The 16,697-nt window shown below is 47.5% G+C and overlaps 1 protein-coding gene across 1 annotated transcript in view; it reads right to left on the reverse strand.

Moving 5' to 3' along the window:
* Positions 1 to 1,056: 1,056 nt before the first annotated feature.
* HACD3 (3-hydroxyacyl-CoA dehydratase 3) overlaps positions 1,057 to 16,697 on the reverse strand; it is a 36,507-nt gene continuing 20,866 nt past the window's right edge. Inside the window, exons 10-11 of the mRNA XM_044279388.1 lie at positions 11,774 to 11,905; positions 1,057 to 2,487 (exon numbers count right to left, since the gene is read on the reverse strand). Of these exons, the coding sequence (XP_044135323.1) occupies positions 2,411 to 2,487; positions 11,774 to 11,905 (209 nt within the window). The 3' untranslated portion in view covers positions 1,057 to 2,410. The remainder of the gene's footprint in view (positions 2,488 to 11,773; positions 11,906 to 16,697) is intronic.

Here is a 16,697-nt window from a genome sequence, read left to right on the forward strand (position 1 = left end):
TAGATATACGTAAGACTTGCCCCTAGATGTTGATATATATTTTCTCTTTTGCCAAAATTTTCTAATATTATTATTTTTTTAATTATTTCCATATTGTACTGATTGTATGCTATTATAATTAATAGGCCGTGACCAAGGTCCGGGAGGACCGAAACGTTTGCCCATATAACTGACGTCTATTGGTGGCAAATTCTATACAATAAATATTATTTCATTCATTTCAATTCGAGTGCCGTGAATTATTCTATGATATTATCGGAGGCAATCTCCATCACTGAGCACCGAAGATATCATTTAGTGGAGTGCCAGCCATCACTTCTATTTATCAATACAAACAGGCTGCACAAACCCCTTTAAGGCATACATGTCTTTAAAAGTTGACTTTTCAGAATAAACCTTTGTGTGTATACATGAGGAATAACATTCGTCATGGCCATTACATAACATGTATCATGGATTTTTCACCAGCCTCCACACCTCATTCAGTTTCCTTCAGCTAGTGGGTGAAAACTAGCTGCTATTATGTCTCCTATACACAGCACACACAGAGGAGGAGAACCTGGCCCCTGTCTCTGTGACACACCATCAAAAGCTGCAGCAGCAGCAAGGACATTATACAACAGTACAGTACACAGTGTAGCTGTGAATTCAGCACCGGGGTGAGACAAAACACATACAGCCATCAACAGCAGCATCGTCACGTGTCTCTCTTTAATCTGAAGGTGCCCCCCCCCCCACCCTTCTATAAGCAGCAATTGTACCCTTATCTCTCAGTAAACTTATAATCAGTTTCCATTTTAGCAGCTAACATAGAGCGAGTGATCAGTGCAGGAAGAATGGGAGGAGAAGTGGCTCATAAGTGGAGAAAGAGGCCTTTATCTCTGATACGAAATATTACAAAGTTTCATATATTTTTCTGTATTATTGAGGTATTCAAAATGTGTTGAAATGACAGTGACCATGCATATACAGCAGTGTATACCTATTACCTAACTATAGACTCTTATATATGGTCTTTCAGTGAAGATCATTATTCCATTACATTATTGAATCTGGTTCAGTAAAAATCTCAGTTCTCTTTAATTTTATACAATATATTCCATGATCGTGTTTTAATAATACAGCAAGACCATACAGGTAATTTTGGTGGCGTTACACCATGACAAATGCCTCTGGATGCAGATATTTGGGCGGCAGCTTCTACATATTGCCAGAAATACTTCAGCACTACAAAAAGTGATTCCACTCATCTCTTAACTACATTTTACGAATCTGCTGATGCTAATGTAAAGGGGTTGGCTACTTTCTGGCTACTGTTGACCATTTTCTATATTTCTTAAGGTATGCCTCCTTGTTTGCCAAGTCTTTTCTGCTGTTCATACGGAGATCTTGTCCATAAAATGGCTGCTGATTGAGGGTCTTCTGACCTGGTAAAATCCCATCCATGTGATGTCTCCTCCGTTCAAATACACCACATCTGCCATCACTTTCACTGTTGGGAGTTTAGTGCAGGTGTGGTGTGTGTGTGTGTGTGAATGGAGGAGACAGAGTAATGTCTGGTCACATAACCATTAATCAGCGGCCATCTGATGGGCAGGACCTCTATGTGGACAGCACAGAAGATTTGCCTAAAAGGAGGCATTGCTTATGAAATATAGAAAACCGCACAGAATATCAACAAAGCTTATATTAGTAAGTGTCATATAGTCATCTGACATACATATCGGTCAACAGTAGTCAGAAAGTAGCCAACCCCTTTAACTAGTCTGAGGTTTATATCGACCATGCTGAAGTGGTACCCATTACTACTACCGTGAAGGTGATGGTATAGAGCAGAGATCAGCAACCTTCGGCTCGCCAGCTGCTGTGAAACTACAACTCTCAGCCTGCAAACATACTTGACTGTTCTTCTAACTCCCATAGAAGTGAATGGAGCACTTTGGGAGTTGTAGTTTCAGAACATAGAGCTAACAAATTCAGTCATTATTAACCCTTTGGTCCCAGCAATGAAAACAAAAAGGTATTCAAGGTGTTGCCCAGGCTACAGATATTGATGCCCTATCCTCGGGATAGCAGATCCACTGGCACTCCCATCAATCAGCTGTGCTTGTGTGAGCGCTGTGCGCCCTTCAATGTTCGCCTGCACTCCGTCCCCCTTGTAGCAGCGGCGCAGTGCAATTCCAGCTTCCTCTCCTGTTCACTGGAATGGCACATCAGCTGTAATTACACCGCACTGCTGCTACAAAGGAAAGGACAGGTCATTCATACCTGTAGCCCGGACAACCCCTTTGTTAAAGTGGGAGGATGGAGGGACGGGAGAGTCAAAAAAACAAAACAGTATATTTTTAAATAAATTCTTATCCCACCCACTTAAAAAAAAAAAAAAAAAACTAATAAAAGTGGTCAGAAATCAATGCATCTTCCTCTTCCGACTTCCCAAACGTTTCCGTCTTTGTTTAAGCATATGGCGGAAATTGATGGCGAGTCCTGTCAGAGAACAATAGAATACATTAGCTTTCATTTTTTATTTTATTATTTATTTTTATACAGTGGTGCTTGAAAGTTTGTGAACCCTCCAGAATTTTTTACATTTCTGCATAAATTTGACTTGAAAGGATTTTCCAAGATCTTTTTACTGATGACCTATCCTCTGAATAGGTCATTAGTATCTGATCGGGGTGGGGGGGGTTGAGAAGGTACCGGCGCTCGCAGTAGTGCCACGGCCTTCTCTTTGCTCACCAAGCACAGCGCCGTCCATTTGATAGCGGCTGTGCTTGGGTATTGCAGCTCAGCCCCATTCACTTCAATATGGCTGAGCTGCGCCTAGGCCACGTGACCAATGAACATGACGTCACATGGCTTAGGCAAAGCTGCGGCACTACTGTGAATACTGGTGCCTTCTCAAATAGCTAATCAGAGGGGGTCCCGGCTGTCAGACCCCCACTGATCAGATACTGATGAATTACCCAGAGGATAGGTCATCTCAGAAACCCCCTTTAAACTACATCAGATGGTCACACAAGTACTAAAATTAGATACAGCTAACCAAATCAAACTGAGACAAAAATATTAAACTTGACCGTTTATTTATTAAGGTAAAATGATCTAATAGCATGTGTCTGTGAGTGGCAAAAGTATGTCAACCCTTAGGCCCCTTTCACACGGGCGAGTTTTCCACGCGGGTGCAATGCGGTAGGTGAATGCATTGCACCCGCACTGAATCCGGACCTATTCATTTCTATGGGGCTGTGCACATGAGCGGTGATTTTCACGCATGACTTGTGCGTTGCGTGAAAATCGCAGCATGTTCTATATTGTGTGTTTTCCACGCAACGCAGGCCTCATAGAAGTGAAAGGGGGTGCGTGAAAATCGCAAGCAAGTACGGATGCAGTGCGATTTTCACGCATGGTTGCTAAGATGACAGTCTATTCACTGTATTATTTTCCCTTATAACATGGTTATAAGGGAAAATAATAGCATTCTTTAATACAGAATGCTTAGTTGAAGGTCAATTGAGGGTTAAAAAAAAAGAAAGAAAAACTCTCCTCCTCTTAATCGCATAGTTGCCCATCTCTTTTTACTTCTTTAATTATGAGCTGCCGGCTAAAAGACCTGTGGTGACGTCACATCACATGGTCCAATCACATGGTCCATCACCGTGGTGATGGACCATGTGATGAGCTCTGTGACGTCACCACAGGTCCTGAAGAAAGAACAGGAGACCGGCAGCTCTATTGGAGGAGGCGAGTTAATTTTTAATTTTATTTTTTAACCCTCAATTGACCTTGTACTTAGCATTCTGTATTAAAGAATGCTATTATTTTCCCTTATAACCATGTTGTAAGGGAAAATAATGACATCTACACAACACCGAACCCAAACCTGAACTTCAGTGAATAAATTCGGGTCTGGGTACCACAGTCAGTTTTTTATCACGCGCGTGCAAAACGCATTGCACCCGCGCGACAAAAACGGAAAGCAATTGCAGTCAAATCGGACTGCAATTGCGTACCTACTCACGCGAGTTTGCCGCAATGCACCCGGGACGCATCCGGACCTAATCCGGACACGCTCGTCTGCAAGGGGCCTTAGGATTAGCAAAAAATTTGAAGGTGAAATTATAGTCAGGTGTTTTTAATCAATGGGATGACTGAATGGGACTCTCCTGCATAACGGAAACGGGACAAATCCGTTTTGCAGCCCATAGACTTCTATTATGACGGAATGAATAACTGAATGCCTCTAAAGGCATTCCGTTATGCATTCAGACATAGAATTGCGTTATGGTCCATGGTAACGGAATCCATGACGCAATTCACCTTTTACTACCAAATGAAGTGTGAACGAATTTCATAAGCGGAAATTCGCTCAGCTCTACTCATCAGGCTAGAAAAGATTACAAAACCATCTTTCAAGAGTTTAAACGCCACCAATCTACAATCAGAAAGATTGTGTACAAAAGGATTAAATTATTACCCTACCTAGGAGTAGTCAGCCAACAAAGATCATGCCAAGAGCAAGGCATGTAATAGTTTGTCAGGTCAAAAAATGACGCAACAGAACCTTTGACCCTTAAGGCACTTTTTTTTTTTGCGTTTAAATTTTTCTTCCCTATTTTCCCTGAGCCTTTTTATATTTCTGGTCACATAGCTGTATGAGGGCTTATTTTTTGCAGGACAAGTTGTACTTTCTAATACCACCATTAATTATGGCAAAAAATGTAGTGGGGAGCAGTAAAAAAAAAAATCCAAATGGGGTGGAATTAGAAAAAGAAAAAACGAGATTTTTGTATTACTTACCAGTAAAATCTCTTTCTCGCTCTTTCCTTGGGGGACACAGAAGACCTTGGGTATAGCTCATCTCCATAGGAGGCGTGACACTAAGTGAAAACTGTTAAGCCCCTCCTCCACAGCTATACCCTCAGCCTGGAGAGAGAGACTGCCAGTTGCGTGTCCAAGCAGTGAGAAAAGGACACGCAGTGAGAAAAGGCAAAGACCAAAAGTGGAACCAACAAGCCAACTACCCAACGGGTAAAACAAACTCGGAAACCGTGCAAAGAAAAAACAAGAATGGGTGGGTGCTGTGTCCCCCAAGGAAAGAGCGAGAAAGAGATTTTACTGGTAAGTAATACAAAAATCTCGTTTTCTCGCCCAGTTTCCTTGGGGGACACAGAAGACCTTGGGACGTTCAATAGCAGTCCAAGAGGGGAGGGACCACAGCACCAAGGCGAAGCACCCGAAGGCATCAAGAAAACACCGCCTGCAGACCAGGCGGCCCAAGGCAGCATACGCCGAAGCCCGAGTATGCCCCCAGTAGAACTCGGTAAGGTGTGCAAGGAAGAAGTGACCGCCCTGCACAAATGAATGGCCGAAACCTAACACCCCCGCCCCAGGAGGCACCGACTGCTCTGATGAAATGAACGGTGACACCGAAAGCAGAACCCTGCCATTGGTGCGATAACCACAGCAAAAAGCCACACTGAGAAAGCGGAGGAGGCCACCCTGGAGGCCATCAACCTTTGCACTGACCTCCTGGAAACACAAAGAGACCGAACGCCGACCGGAGTCGGAGATCTCCAAGTAAACAACTGCAAGGTCCAACAACCTCCCAACGGTAAAGCGTCCGCACCCGGGGATGGGTGGAAAAGGACGAAAGCCTCGATGATAAGAAGGCAGATAACACCCTCAGAAGGAAGGAAGGAAGGAAGGAAGGAACAGGACGGAGAACAGCCCTGTCCTGGAAAAGGACAGAAGGCACAGAACACGAAGGGCCATCAATCAGGCACCCGTCAGACATGATGGCAACAGAAACACAACCGTACAAGACAGAAGGAGTAGGAAGAACTCCTGCAACGGCTCCAAGGGAAAGACTGGAGCGCAGAGAGCCCAGTATGTAGTTCCCAGGGCGGAACCAGGAAACGATAAAGAGGAACCACAGAGCCACTCCGTGGCAGCAGGACATGACAAGGCCCAGGAGGGCCAGGAAACGCTGGAAGGGGAAGGACAGCGCAGACACTTGACACTTCAAGTAACAGAAGTCCCAGGGTCAGGCCGGACTAGCGAAAGACAGAACCAAGGGCGAGAAGGCAGAGTGGGGGAATGCCCCGCTTCCCACAAAACCCCAGGTAAGAACCCTAAGCCCGACAACCAAACCTGTACTAAACAGTCGGGAGCGAACACTAGCGTGCTCGCAGGAATCACCCAGCAAGCGGGAGAAAACCCAATGGGATCAGGCGCAGACCAGTAACACGGCCGAAGGATCGGAAACCACGGTCCTGTCGGCCCCCGAACAACATAGCCCCGTATCCGACCGGAGTGGGGGAGCAGAAGGACAGACGGAAGAAACCCGAAGGGTCTGCCCAGCATCCGACAGATGCCCAAACCAGACAGGCCAAGTCCAAGTCGATGTAGCCACCAAAGAAAGGAGTTCCACAGCCCCGTGTGGGAGATCCAAGGACAATCCTGACCGAAGGGCAGTCCTCCCAAGGCACTGAGAAAGTAAGTCCCACAGGACCATACACCCAGAACGGAAAGGCAACCTGCACCCAGTGGGAGGACAAAACGCGGTAGGCCCGGCAAACCGCTAGTACCGCCAGCGAGAACGAGGGAGATGGTACGAGACCGCAAGTAACACCGGAACCATCCAAGCGAACAACCATGCCCACCCCAGAGGAGGGGGGGGGGGGGCAACGACGGAACAGCCACTGAGGCCTGGCCGGGGCAGCAGCCACATTGGAACGACAAACCCAGAGCAGAAGCCAAAAAAAAAAAACGAGCCGGCGAGGAAAGGAAGAGCCGAATCCCCTCTACTCTGTGAGACTACCTGCACACCGTCGCAGCAGGCGAATACCCTGAAGAAACCAAGGTGGAGGTCCCCAGGACCTGGACAATCAAGCACCCAAGAAGAGTTGGGCGACCTACCCGAGAGGAGCAGTCTGAACCTGGCAGCAACAGACTGGAGCGCAAAGGGCGCCAATAGGAAGGACCCACACCACACTGCATCCGAGAAGAGGAAATGGTAGTAGGCGAGGGAACCGTAGTCCCGCCAGAGCCAACGTAGAGGTCGAGCGGCACTGTAGACAACACTCTCGACCCCGACCGGTTGCGTAAGGAAACAATGCCACTAAATGACGAATGGGTACGCATCAAGGAACCCCGAACACTCCCCAGGTGGAAAGGCCAACGAACATGGTGGGTGCCGACAACAACGGGACCCCACCGGAGAATGGGTACCACTCAGCTCAGTGCAGTAGCGAGCCAGCAGAGCCCGTCTACGTACATACAAGATATACAGCTGTGAATACATCGAGCATCCATTGTTGCGTGTCGGACAACAACACCTTAGGCTCACAAGTGGACAGAACGATCTCCTCAGAGAAAGTGCAAGCTTGCGACAAGCAAACACACCCCAGAGAGAAAAAAAGTATGTCGCAGGAAGAAGGGAGGCATACGTACTAGCAACCCTGCAGGTAGCGAAAAAGGCCAACCCACCCAAGGGAGGAGAAGGCATACACGGCCCAAAACAACGCACAGAGCGCACAGCCACAGCGTCCCACAGTATCCACGGAAGTGTAAAGTGCAGCCCGAAAAGGAGTTATGCACAAGACCAGTACCGGCATGCGAAGGAACGCAAGTAGTCCGCCCGGAAAAAAAGGGGGGGAAGGTACCTGGCAACTCTGCCGATGGCAAGAGTGGAAAGGCCCTGAAAAGGGGGGGGGCATGCACCGGATATCCTAGCAATAAAAGATTGTGCAATAATCTACCCAACACCGAATTTCGCGAGAGTGCAACTACTCCGCCCATGAAAGGGGAACGTCCAGTACAGCATACACACGGACAGCCGTGAATCTCGTGAGCGTACAAATTTCCGCCCATGGAATGAAGCACAAGGCCAGCACCATTCCCAAAGGGAGTGCAAGCAGCGCACCCCTGCTAGAGCCATGCTCACGGCCCGCAACGCATTTGGTGAAAATGCAGTGACCCAAACAAAAAGGGGGGAGGGGTGCACAAGGCCACCATCGCAACCCAGGAGAGCGCGAGCATCCGCCATGGATGGGGGTCATGCACCTGGCCAGCAACGTGCTGGCACAATGACACCCAGTCAGTAAAAAAGGTGCATGAATGTCGCCTGAGGAGAAGAGGCATGGCCACGCCGGCAGCAATCCAGCGAGAGTGCGGAACACCACCCACGGAAGGGGGCCATGCATATAGCCGGCAGCGGATCTGGTGAGAGTGCAAGCACTCAGGCACGTGGCCAGCAACCTACCGCGAGAAATGCAAACCAATAAGAGTGCAGCCGCCCGCTTACGAAAGGAAGTCATGTACATGGCCGGCAGTAAATCCAGTAAGAGAGCAGAGTTCCGCTTATGGAAGGGGGACGCGCACATGGCCAGCACCGCATCTGGCGAGAATTCGGAATTCCTCCTATAGAAGGGTTTCATACACATGGCCGACAGCGAACCCAGCGGGAGTGCAGCGTTCCGCCGAAGGGGGTTACACACATGGCCGGCAGGGAGTCCAGTGAGAGTGCCGCGTTCCCCTAAAGGGGGGGGGGGGGGCGTACCCATGGCCAACACTGAATCCGGTGAGTGCAACTATTCCGCCCCAGAAGGGGGACATGCACCTGTCCAGCATTACAACCAGTGAGTGCAGCGTTCCCCTAAGGAAGGGGGGTGTCGTGCCATGGTCAGCACCGATCCGGTGAATGTAGTATTCCACCTATAGAAGGGGGTTATGCACATGGCTAGCCTGCGGCCAGAGAGCGCAGAATTCCACTCAGGAAGGGGTTCATGCCCATGGCCAGCACCATAACTGGAAAGGTGATGTCCTGCCATAGAACGGGCGGAAGAGGGGGCGCCTACACTTGGCTAGCGCCGTATCCCGGTAGATGGCAAGGGTCCGCCTAAAGAGGAGACTTGCAGCCGGTCAGCACCGCAGCCGGGGAGCGCGACATGCCGCCTACGGAAGGGAAGCATAGCATGCAGCCAGCACCACTGTATCATGCTGCAGCGTCCTGCACAGCCATTCCGTTATTTAATAACTCCGCCATGGAAGCCCTTTTTTTTTTTTTTTTTTTTAAAACATAGCCACTCTGAGGCAAGAAAGGGCCACCATACAGGGACATAGCCTCGTATAGGCTTATTAGGAAGCCCACCAGAACATAGAGGGGGTCCTCCAGAAGGGAGCCGGCCCTTGGAGATAGCCGGCACCCAACAGGTTAACAAAGATCCGGCCTGGGGGGCGGCGCTGCGATCCTCTGGGGGCGGAGGACGTGCGGGCGGGAAGAATTCGCGCCGCGAGACGTTCCCGCCCCCTCCAACAGAGGCCGGGATGTTGCGGCCTAGTAGGACCCGAAGCGGGGGCCTAGATTTTTGCGGCGCCCGGCCGGCCAAGAGGCAACGACGGTGAGCCGGGACCTGGAGGGAGCCGGCTGTCGCATGTACCAAACGGCCGCGGGTGCCCACCCCGCGGGCCGGCAGAGACAGAGGTCCGGAGCAGCAGGCCAAAGCCTGGGTCAAAGTCTGCGGCACCCGGCCGATCGGAAGCATCAGCAGTCGGCCGGGGCCTGTTGGAGCATCGTGCAGGCCGCGAGCCCCTGCGTCTGGCAGCGCCTGGAGCGGCCCTTTGGCTCCAGCACACCGGTAAGGAGGGAGACCCCGGAAGCCAGCACTGCACCCCCTGCCCTAATGGACATCTGTAGGTCCCCTAAGGAGGGAGAGAGAGACAGGGGCAGCTAGCGTGGGCCCCCTACTGAACTGCGACCGGCAAGGGGGATGGACGGCATAACCCCTGTGTTAGGGGCAGCTAGGAGCAGGTCTCTGGCCCTATATTCCTCCACAGCAATGCCATGCTCACCCCTGTGCAATCCCCTATGGAGGGGCATTGTATTGTCGCCCTGCGGCCACCAGTATGGTGATGGTGTGGGGCTATGTAATTATTGGGCAACAGCTAGCCCAGGAGCCAGCGTAGGTCCGCCGGGACCAGCATGGGAGTCCAGCACGCAGGATGGCCAGGGAGGGGGACGTAGGGCTGGAGAAGCCTCTCTCTTACCACAGTCGTCTTCACCCTCGGTTCGTTCCAGCAGGGTCGCCCCTTCAGCTACTGGCACCGTAGTGGCAGGACGCTGGCGAGGGACTCGGCGTGAGGGCGACCCTTGCGCTGGCGGGATGCAGGGGAGCTGGGCTGCCCTGGTCCACCTTGCCTTCTGTGGGGGAGGCAGCAGTGCGGATGACCGGCACTGGCGCAGCTCAACCCCGGGAGAACAGAGAGGTCTAGTGCGACTCTGTTGTCCCTGATGATCTGGAACAAAAAGAAATAAAAAAGTAAAAATCAAAAAATTAAACAAAGGAGAAAACAGCCCTGCAGTAGCAGGGAGTGTCTTGCCTCCTTGGACACTAAGCAAAAACTGGCAGTCTCTCTCTCCAGGCTGAGGGTATAGCTGTGGAGGAGGGGCTTAACAGTTTTCACTTAGTGTCACGCCTCCTATGGAGATGAGCTATACCCAAGGTCTTCTGTGTCCCCCAAGGAAACTGGGCGAGAAAACACAATTCCTCCACCATTTTACCGGTTTTGTTCCCACGGCGTTTAGTTTACCGCAAAACTGACCCATGCCCTATATTCTCTGGGTCAGTACAATTACAACGATACCACATATGTATAGTTCTTTATGTCTAAGGTTACTTTCACACTAGCGTTCGATCGGATCCGTTCTGAACGGATCCGATCATATTAATGCAGACGGAGGCTCCGTTCAGTACGGATCCGTCTGCATTAATAACTTAGAAAAAATTCTAAGTGTGAAAGTAGCCTGAGCGGATCCGTTCAGACTTTCAATGTAAAGTCAATGGGGGACGGATCCGCTTGAAGATTGAGCCATATGGTGACATCTTCAAGCGGATCCGTTCCCATTGACTTACATTGTAAGTCTGAACGGATCCGCTCGCCTCCGCACGGCCAGGTGGACAGCTGAACGCTGCAAGCAGCGTTCAGCTGTCCGCCTGGCCGTGCGGAGGCGAGCGGAGCGGAGGCTGAACGCCGCCAGACTGATGCAGTCTGAGCGGATCCGCTCCATTCAGACTGCATCAGGGCTGGACGGAGGCGTTCGGGTCCGCTCGTGAGCTCCTTCAAACGGAGCTCACGAACGGACCTATGAACGCTAGTGTGAAAGTAGCCTTAATAGTGTAAAAATAAATTAAAACTTTAATAATTGATTTTTTTTTACATCACCATATTCTGACCCCCATAACTTTTTTAAACTTATGTCTACTGAGCTGTTTAGGGGCTAATTTTTTGCGGAACAATCAGTAGTTTTTATTGATACCATTTTGGAATGTGCGTGACTTTTTTATCACATTTTATTAAATTTTTTTGGGTAAGAGAAGCAATGAAAAAATAGCAAATTGCCCATTCGCCGTATTGGATTTTTTTTTTCTATTTTAATAGTATGGTTCTACATGCAAGTCAGCGCCGCCAGCCAATCAATGGTTACAGTGGTGACATGTGCAGGCGCTACATGTGACCGCTGCCACTGCTGAGGCTACTGATTGCCTGGCAGCAGTGACATGAGTTGGGCCTTTCATACATGCGTGTGAAATGTTAAAAATAAGCTGTCAGAAGCGTTCGCTCCATACCAATTCTACATTATCTGCACAGTAGATCTGACTATGCATGTGAAACGGAACTGAAAATGTATGGATTGTAAGCACCTGCTTAGTTTTGGGCTTCTAACATTAAAGCAAATACATTTAGAAAGTGGAAGAAAATAAAAACTCACCCAAAAATAAGATCACCAGATAGATGGAAAGGAAGATGGAGAAGCTGATATTCACATTTAGAGGTGATGGGAGCTGGAGGCTAAATTTCCCCGTCTCCGTAAAGATAGCTATTGACTGGACGATACAAATAGCTGTGGGAAAAGAACCAAAAGTTAAAAAGGATCTGTCAGCAAAATGCAGCAAAACATGTAATGTTTACATTTATAGCTCTGCTTTCTCCGACTTCAGTTGTACACGAGGGCCATGTTATTGGTGAATGATAGCATTCTCTGTGTAAGTGTGTATACATAGATAGCTGTCAGTCACTGATATCTGTACACGGGGGAGGTGTTATCAGTGATAGCATACATAGAAAGCTGTCAGTCACTGATAGTTGTACACGGGGGAGGTGTTATCAGTGATAGCATACATAGAAAGCTCCATTCACTTCAGTAGAGCCGGGCTGCAATACCCAACACAACCCATGCACAGATGTGCCATGGTTTTGAGAACAAAGCAGCTATGTTTTCAGCTCATTGACAACCCCTTTAACCCCTTAAGGACACAGCCCTATTTCACCTTAAGGACCAGGCCATTTTTTGCAAATCTGACCAGAGTCACTTTAAGTGCTGATAACTTTAAAACGCTTTGACTTATCCAGGCCATTCTGAGATTGTTTTTTCGTCACATATTGTACTTCATGACACTGGTAAAATAAAGTCAAAAAAATTATTTTTTTTGCACCAAAAAATACCAAATTTAACAAAAATTTGGAAAAATTTGCAAATTTCAAAGTTCCAGTTTCTCTACTTCTGTAATACATAGTAATACCCCCAAAAATTTGGATGACTTTACATTCCCCATATGTCTACTTCATGTTTGAATTATTTTGGGAATGATATTTTATTTTTTGGGGATGTTATAAGGCTTAGAAGTTTAGAAGCAAATCTTGAAATTTTTCAGAAATTTACAAAAACTCAATTTTTAGGGACCAGTTCAGGTCTCAAGTCACTTTGCGAGGCTTACATAATAGAAACCACCCAAAAATGACCCCATCTAAGAAACTACACCCCTCAAGGTATTCAAAACTGATTTTGAATACGTTGTTAACCCTTTAGGTGTTGCACAAGAGTTATTGGCAAATGGGGAGGAAATTTGAGAATTTAATTTTTTTGTCTAATTTTTCATTTTAACCCATTTTTTCCACTAACAAAGCAAGGGTTAACAGCCAAACAAGACGGTATCTTTATTGCCCTGACTCTGCCGTTTACAGAAACACCCAATATGTGGCCGTAAACTACTGTACGGCCACACAGCGGGGCGTAGAGTGAAAGGTGCGCCGTTTGGTTTTTGGAAGGCTGATTTTTATGGACTGGTTTATTTACACCATGTCCCATTTGAAGCCCCCTGATGCACCCCTAGAGGAGAAACTCCCTAAAAGTGACCCCATCTAAGAAACTACACCCCTCAAGGTATTCAAAACTGATTTTACATACGTCGTTAACCCTTTAGGTGTTGCACAAGAGTTATTGGCAAATGGCGATGAAATTTGAGAATTTCATTTTTTTGCCTAATTTTCCATTTTAACCCATTTTTTCCACTAACAAAGCAAGGGTTAACAGCCAAACAAGACTGTATCTTTATTGCCCTGACTCTGCTGTTTACAGAAACACCCCATATGTGGCCGTAAACTACTGTACGGCCACACAGCGGGGCGTAGAGGGAAAGGTGCGCCGTTTGTTTTTTGGAGGGCTGATTTTTATGGACCGGTTTTTTGACACCAAGTCCCATTTGAAGCCCCCCTGATGCACCCCCAGATTATAAACTCCATAAAAGTGACCCCATCTAAGAAACTACACCCCTCAAGGTATTCAAAACGGATTTTACAAACTTTGTTAACCCTTTAGGTGTTGCACAAGATTTAATGGAAAATAGAGATACAATTTCAAAATTTCACTTTTTGGGCAGATTTTCCATTTTAATTTTTTTTTTCCAGTTACAAAGCAAGGGTTAACAGCAAAACAAAACTCATTATTTATGGCCCTGATTCTGTAGTTTACAGAAACACCCCATATGTGGTCGTAAACTGCTGTACGGGCACACGGCAGGGCGCAGAAGGAAAGGAATGCCATACGGTTTTTGGAAGGCAGGTTTTGCTGGACTGTTTTTTTTTACACCATGTCCCATTTGAAGCCCCCCTGATGCACCCCTAGAGTAGAAACTCCAAAAAAGTGACCCCATTTTAGAAACTACGGGATAGGGTGGCAGTTTTGTTGGTACTAGTTTAGGGTACATATGATTTTTGGTTGCTCTATATTACACTTTTTGTGCGGCAAGGTAACAAGAAATAGCTTTTTTGGCAGCGTTTTTTATTTTTTTATTTACAACATTCATCTGACAGGTTAGATCATGTGGTAATTTTATAGAGCAGGTTGTCACGGACGCGGCGATACCTAATATGTATACAATTTTTTTTATTTATGTACGTTTTACACAATGATTTCATTTTTAAAACAAAAAAATGTTTTAGTGTCTCCATAGTCTAAGAGCCATTGTTTTTTCAGTTTTTGGGTGATTATCTTAAGTAGGGTCTCATTTTTTGCGGGATGAGATGACGGTTTGATTGGCACTATTTTGGGGTGCATATGACTTTTTGATCGCTTGCTATTACACTTTTTGTGACGTAAGATGACAAAAAATGGCTTTTTTTACACCGTTTTTATTTTTATTTTTTTACGGTGGTCACCTGAGGGGTTAGGTCATGTGATATTTTTATAGAGCCGGTCGATATGGACGCGGCGATACCTAATATGTATACTTTTTTTTTATTTATGTAAGTTTTACACAATGATTTCATTTTTGAAACAAAAAAAATGATGTTTTAGTGTTTCCATAGTCTAAGAGCCATAGTTTTTTCAGTTTTTGGGCGATTATCTTAAGTAGGGTCTCATTTTTTGCGGGATGAGATGACGGTTTGATTGTTACAATTTTGGCGTACATGCGACTTTTTTGATCACTTTTATTACCTTTTTTTGGGAAGTAAGGTGGACAAAATTTCAATTTCATCATAGTTTTTTATTTTTATTTTTTATGGCGTTCACCGTTCGGGTAAAGTAACATGACCGTTTTATAGATCAGGTCATTACGGACGCGGCGATACCAAACATGTGTAGGGAATTTTATTTTTTTAATTTTTAATCAGTGATAAATGTGTTTTTTGATTTTTACCTTTTTTTCACTTATTTTTTGACCCAGACCCACTTGGTTCTTGAAGATCCAGTGGGTCTGATGTCTGTATAATACAGTACAGTACAATATATATTGCACTGTACTATATTTTACTTACACTGAACAGATCTATGCTTTCAGCACAGATCTGTTCAGCACCATGGACAGCAGGACGCCTGAGAGGCGTCCTGTTGCCATGGGAACCTTCCCCGTCTGCTCAGTTATGGTCAGACCTGCGCAGACGGGGAAGGGTAAGGACGGGGCTCTGGGGGGGCTGTCTGGGGGCTCTCTCCCTCTCCATCGGGGGGCTGCAAAGGCACTGCAGCCCCCCGATCGGAGAGGGAGGGAGCTCCCTCTTACTGTTAACTTTTTCCATACAGCGGTCCGTACGGACCGCTGTATGGAAAGGGTTAAACGGCTGACATCGCATCACCGATGTCAGCCGTTTATACCAGGGTGCCAGCAATGTGCTGGCACCCTGGTATACCCACTGTACACCAACGATTACGCAATAGGAGGCGGGCGGGGGATCGCGATCCCGCCTGCCGCACCGCCCGCCTCCCGCACCGCCCCCACCGCCCGCAACACCCCCCCTGCACCTCCCACCGGGCTAAAATCATTCAGAGGTGCAGGGGGGGTGATAAATATATATTTTCGCCACACTAAAGTTTCTGATCGCCGCGGTCAGGGACCGCAGCGATCAGAAACTGCAGAAAGCGCAACAAACCGCAGGTCTGAATTGACCTGCGGTTTGTTGCGATCGCAGACATGGGGGGGTCACGGGACCCCCCCGCGCATTTAGCCGAGGTGCCTGCTCAATGATTTGAGCAGGCACCTTGTTCCGATCACAGCCGGCCGCACGGCAGTGATCGGAACAACACATGACGTACCGGTACGTCATGTGTCCTTAAGGACTCGGGAAACATGCCGTACCGATACGTCATGTGTCCTTAAGGGGTTAAGATCATATCCACACATATATAGCTGACGAAGCTCATCAAAAGGATCCCCCACAATGGTGCTCTATAAAATTCTAGCACTCATTTTCAAGTAGTCCAAAAGTCTAATACAATATTGGCAACAAGACTGCAAAGCTTATGTCAGATTTCCAGAGACTGAAGTCTCTAGCTAGTCCCATGTCGGGGACCATGGTAGGGGTGCAAACTCTGCAGAAGGAAATTCCTGACATATCAGATACATTTTCTCTTTAGGCAAGAACACTACCCAAAGGTGCCCAGACACCTTCAATAGCTGTCAGCCGAGGGCTTGTTCAGCCAACAGCTATTCCTCCAGATTCTCCCACACACGTTCATTTAAGCTGTAAATGTGTTTTTGGTTTTTAACGGAGAGACAACCCTTTTGGGTTATCAGAGTGTATAATACTGACGACTTATCAGGATAGGTCATCAGCATCTGATTGGCGGGGGTCCGACTCCCAAGACCCCTGCTGATCAGCTCTTTGAAGAGGCTGCGGCACTCTGGTGAGCGCTGCGGCCACTTCCTAGGCCAGTGACATCATACTTATCAGTCACATGGCCTAGGCGCGGCTCAGTCCCATTCAAGTGATGAGCTGCGATATGGACGGTGCTGTGCATTTACTGCATGGACAGGCTGGGTCCTCCAGGGCGAGACACATCCCTCTGTGACCACTCTGCACTCCAGCTACTTCTCCATAGTTTACAAGGCATTTATGGTACAAAGTCTTCCATACGTCTG

The sequence above is a fragment of the Bufo gargarizans genome, chromosome 2, assembly GCF_014858855.1.
Source record: "Bufo gargarizans isolate SCDJY-AF-19 chromosome 2, ASM1485885v1, whole genome shotgun sequence".
In the NCBI taxonomy this organism is placed as follows: Eukaryota; Metazoa; Chordata; class Amphibia; order Anura; family Bufonidae; genus Bufo; species Bufo gargarizans.